Genomic DNA, 4763 nt, shown 5'->3' on the forward strand with positions numbered 1-4763 from the left:
TTGTCAAAGTAGTATACCTACGCAAGGATTATTTTTAAAAATGCCTTTAAAAAAACCTTAAAATATTAATAAATTGGGTTTGGCATTGTCTAAAAAATCCTGCAGGTAACCAAAAGTCTTCTTTTTTCATGTGCATACACACAAAGTTTCAAGAAAGTTGAATGTTAGGAAAAAATTTTACGATGTTGGTCAAATCAAGTAGCAACCCACCTTAATATGATTTCAGTTGTAATTTCACTTTTCAAAAATATTCATGAAGATCCACTTCATTTCCATTCGAGTTTTGTTGAATAAAACCTGTAAATAATAACAAAGCACTCACAAAGAGTCATATTCTACCTATTATTACAATACTAGAGTTCATCAATACTTATCTGAATGGGTGTCATGTTTTTGAGTATACATTGAAAACTGTACTTGTCTTATTACTGAAAACAATTATCTCACACAATAATATTAACAAACATGCGAAGTGTGCAATCTATTAAGAAGAGTAAAAGACAAGATACTGTAAACAGTAAATATAATGACATGTCCAACTAACCTTAATGCTACAGGGGGTCTAGGCAGAGTGTGGCCAAACCGCGTCTCTCGCACTGATTAGTCGAGCCAGTTTTGGGATAATATGGCGTCCATCCCCATGCATTAGTATATCTATATATATAGTGCAGCTTCGTTTCCAGTATGTTTACGTTATGGACTGAAACTATTGACGTTGATTCTTGTTGATTTTTACATTCGCATCGATTTAGTAATTTAGTCAAGTACTTGATAAAATAAAATGATGTGTTGAAAACAATATTGCACCTCGCTGACATTGATGCAAATGCTTTGATTTGCATTATTTATTATGTATTTCTATATATATCCTTATTTCTATAGACGTAGATGGTTTATTTTTGCACTGAAGTTCCATTTCAATATTCATTCTTTTTCATGTAGTGTATTAATCAGATGAATAATCAAAAAGTGAAACCCTGCATTGAAACTAAAACCTAAAGGTATTTCATTTTGGCTTGCGCGCGCTCGTATGACGTCACATTTGAGACAATATGGCGGCCATTGGCCACACTCTGCCTAGACCCCCTCTACTTAATGCAATCCAACAGACCTTTATTATTGTGTGACAGATCGAGACGTCACGTGTCGTAATGGGCATGAGGTATGATCGTATGGATCGTATGGATCAATTTATTGTATTTTAATAGTGTAGAACCTAAATCATTTCTTGATGAAATTAAGTCAATTTCGATAAATACATTTTTTAGATAAACCAACGCCCCATGATATAAAACTTAATGTTTCATCCGTTTTCTATTTCTTTCTACTATAAAACTCAATATGTTTTATATAAGTGATTTCTATTCAATTTCAGGTTCATTATGTCTTCCACTACAAATACAAAACAACATTACAAAAATTGTATTAGATGCAACTTGAATGAAAGAAAATCAACGGGCTACAAAAGGTTTATTCAATCACAATCTGTGGTGGATGATTTGAAAAAATGTCTTAACGTTGATGCTGAAATTGACGATTTTATCTGTAGCAAGTGTTACGCTGTTTTTTCATGTACGAGGAGTAGGTTGACAAAAGAAGAGGCGACAACAACAAATCAGTCTGAAGATAGAGTATCCCAATCGTTCAGCCAACTATCTGTTTCTTCAACAAATTCGTCTCAACAAACTGATCCTGGAGATCCTCCTATATTGTTTACTGAACGAAAGATAGTCGAGGAAGACGAAATAGAATTACCTATACCAAGATGTATTGCCACACATAAATATTGCTGTATATGCAGAAAAGAACGTAATCTTATGGCAGTACCAATGGAAGCCCGGTTGCAAGTTTTCACTGTGAGGAATATTTTCATTCCCGCTGGTAATTGATGTTGCAAAGATCATCTTATTAAAAAACGTTTATACGAAGAAGTTATGAATAACATCATAGCAACATCTAATATTAGCAGTATGAAAGCTTCTGATGTTTCTAATTTTTTACAAAAGTTCAGAATAGATGTTGATAAAGAGCTTACTGACAAAGTTGGAGATTTTTCTTTACCTGAAAATCGTCTCATCATTTTCACGGGCTTCACGTGGGAAAATCTTTTTGAACTGCGTGCAATGATGACATCACTACGTAATTCAGATTCTCGAAATGTCACTCAAGCCATCGTCGTATTTTTATTCAAACTGCGAACAGGCAAATCTAATAACGTTATTTCTTCTGTGCTCGGTTTGGAGCGTCCTCAACAAGTGTCTGATTTTTCAGCTTCAGTATTAGAATCATTTGAAAAATATGTGCTACCATCTCGTTTTGGTATAAAAGCAGCGAACCGACAGTACTTGATAGAAAATCACACTGCTCCAGTCGCAAAATTATTACACGATTTGAACGATAGTCAACTGGGTTTAGTATGTGATGGTACATATCTTAGGCATGAAAAAAGTACAAATAACGAATATCAACGTAAATCGTATTCAGGTCAAAAAAAAGCTCCGTTGTGCAAACCCTTTACAATTTGCACAACTAATGGTTGTATAGTAGACATGTTGTGCCCGTATTATGCGAATGTTAACGATGCAAAAATACTTGAAGATATTTTTAATGATCCAGAAGGTTTAGTCACTCTTTTAAGGCCTGGTGATAAATTTTTTTTGGACAGAGGTTTCAGAGATGTTATTTGCAAGTTAACTGAAATGGGGTATGAAGGACTCATGCCAGCATTAAAAGGTCAACGAAAACAGCTAACAGCCACTGAGGCAAATAATTCACGCATGGTTACAATTGTACGTTGGGTAGTTGAAGCAGTCCACGGTGTTATCAGCCAAAAATACAAACTTTTACATAATCAATTTGACAATAAAATGATTCCGCACGCAGGAACATACTGTCGCATAGCTTGCTTTCTTATCAATCTATTTGGGAAAAGATTCGTCTCCAGCATTTCTAGTAGTGAAGAAGTGGTTAACCTTATGAAAAGGAAAAAAGACACGGGCAACAGCTTGGCGGAAGAAGCGGAAAGTGGAAGATGGAGTAGGCGAAAAACGAAATTCATGAAACTAACTTCAAACGATATTTTAGATTTTCCAGAAATGACAGAAGAAGATTTGAAAATTTTTTTCACAGGAACGTATCAGTTGAGCCAAGCAATTTCGTATTTAGCTGAATTAATTGATGAAGAGGGTCGAGTAAATATTGATTATCTGAAGGAATCATCAAGTGTACTCAAAATTCAAGTTCGTTCTCGCCACATATCTGCCAAAACATATAATTGCTACATAGAATATACTCCTAATTCGATTGGATATGGTGGAGTCAAAAGATACTATTGTGAATGTGCAAATGGAATGAGAACCGTTGGTTGCTGTTCACATATAGCTTCAGTAATTTACTTTTTATCGCATGCTCGATACTTGTCTAAAATTATAAGGCCGGCTGAAAAATTGACAAAAATCTACCAAGAAAAAGAAATAGTTCCTGTCATAAATGATGATAGCGATGAAAATTAAATAAATATTAGAATAAACGCCTCTTCAAAACGATCTACTTTGGTAATTTATTTTTATCCTCTTATTTGCTGTTGGTACTGTTAAGGTTTTGTGATTTTATTATGAAAAAAAAAGATAACATTCGTATCAATCATATGGAATTCCAACAGTGTGGAACTTGCTCATAAAAAATATAGAAATATATTCAATCGTAATATTTTATTGATGCATCTTATATCAATTTAGTTTGGAGAATATTAATCGGAAGTTACAAATCCTTTGCGATATGTAGAATAGAGTAATTTTCTGGTAACCGTTACCATATTTCTTCTCTGTGTACAATAATTGATAAATATCATTCACTATATTACACGGAACGTTGTAGAAAAATTCTCAAAAAATTATCCGCTGATTTATTCATCTCACTGAATATATAATCGAATAAGAGGTTCAGCCAATGATCAATCTACATTTAGATGGTATAAAGACATCATATATAACCGCAGTAACTATAGAATTGACAAAATATAGAAAAATGAATGATTTTGGATCGATGGAATTGAGTGAAACGTCGGAAACGTAGGAAAAATGATCGAAAAATGATTATTAATTTTTTTATCGATGTTCCACCACTTGAAAAAATCTGAAAAAATGTGAGTATATAAAGGAATATAAAATAAACAAAATAAATTTTTTCAAGCTCGGAGTTATTTTTTGTTTTTTTTTTCAATTTTTAAAAATTAGAAACCGTTCTAAAAATTTGAATTTGGCGCCAAAAAATCTGGAAAAATTCTAGTATATAGATCTTTCTAAGACAAATTTTTTGCCGTTCGGCTGGTTCCGTTAGCTATTATAGAAGCCGAGTTATCTCAAAAAAACGGTTTGATCCTTTTTTGGACCTACAGGGTGCCCCTGGCCACCTTGGGGTCTGAAAATTTGGTCAGAAGAGTTTCTAATCAAGCCCTACAAGATGCCATATTCCGCTTGGCTTAACCGTTGGGGGCAGTTTCGACCATCTTATCCGGCTAGGCCCTTTCAATTGAATTCGAATACGCATACAATAAATTAAATAGCGCTGGTCAATTACATACGCGTCTTTAGTTATTTCTTCTATCTCTTTCTTTTAAGATTGCTCGCTATCTAACTATCGCGCTCCCTCCCCTTTGCTAAGCCTATCTTGCTCGGTTCAGTATAGTCTACCTCGCTTCCATTTATGTTTAGTCTATCGCTCTCCCGCTTGATCGAGTTCGGCTCTTTAAAATGGCCGCCCGC

General features: G+C 34.2%; 1 protein-coding gene across 1 annotated transcript; it reads left to right on the forward strand.

Annotated features, from left to right (window-relative positions):
- The first annotated feature begins 1151 nt into the window (after window positions 1–1151).
- On the forward strand, window positions 1152–3512 carry LOC131664147 (uncharacterized). The gene is made up of 3 exons (XM_058935037.1): window positions 1152–1162; window positions 1376–1881; window positions 1951–3512. Exons 1-3 carry the CDS (start codon window positions 1152–1154, stop codon window positions 3510–3512), a joined length of 2079 nt encoding a protein of 692 aa, XP_058791020.1.
- The last annotated feature ends 1251 nt before the right edge of the window (window positions 3513–4763 follow it).

Source organism: Phymastichus coffea, unplaced genomic scaffold, assembly GCF_024137745.1.
Source record: "Phymastichus coffea isolate CEN01 unplaced genomic scaffold, Cenicafe_Pcof_1.1 PCOF00041, whole genome shotgun sequence".
NCBI lineage: Eukaryota > Metazoa > Arthropoda > Insecta > Hymenoptera > Eulophidae > Phymastichus > Phymastichus coffea.

What these genes read in the sequence shown, in the direction of transcription:
- LOC131664147 (XM_058935037.1), top strand. An exon ending in GAATATTTTCATTCCCGCTG is followed by an intron (nt 1,882 to 1,950) that starts GTAATTGATGTT and finishes ATAACATCATAG; the next exon opens with CAACATCTAATATTAGCAGT.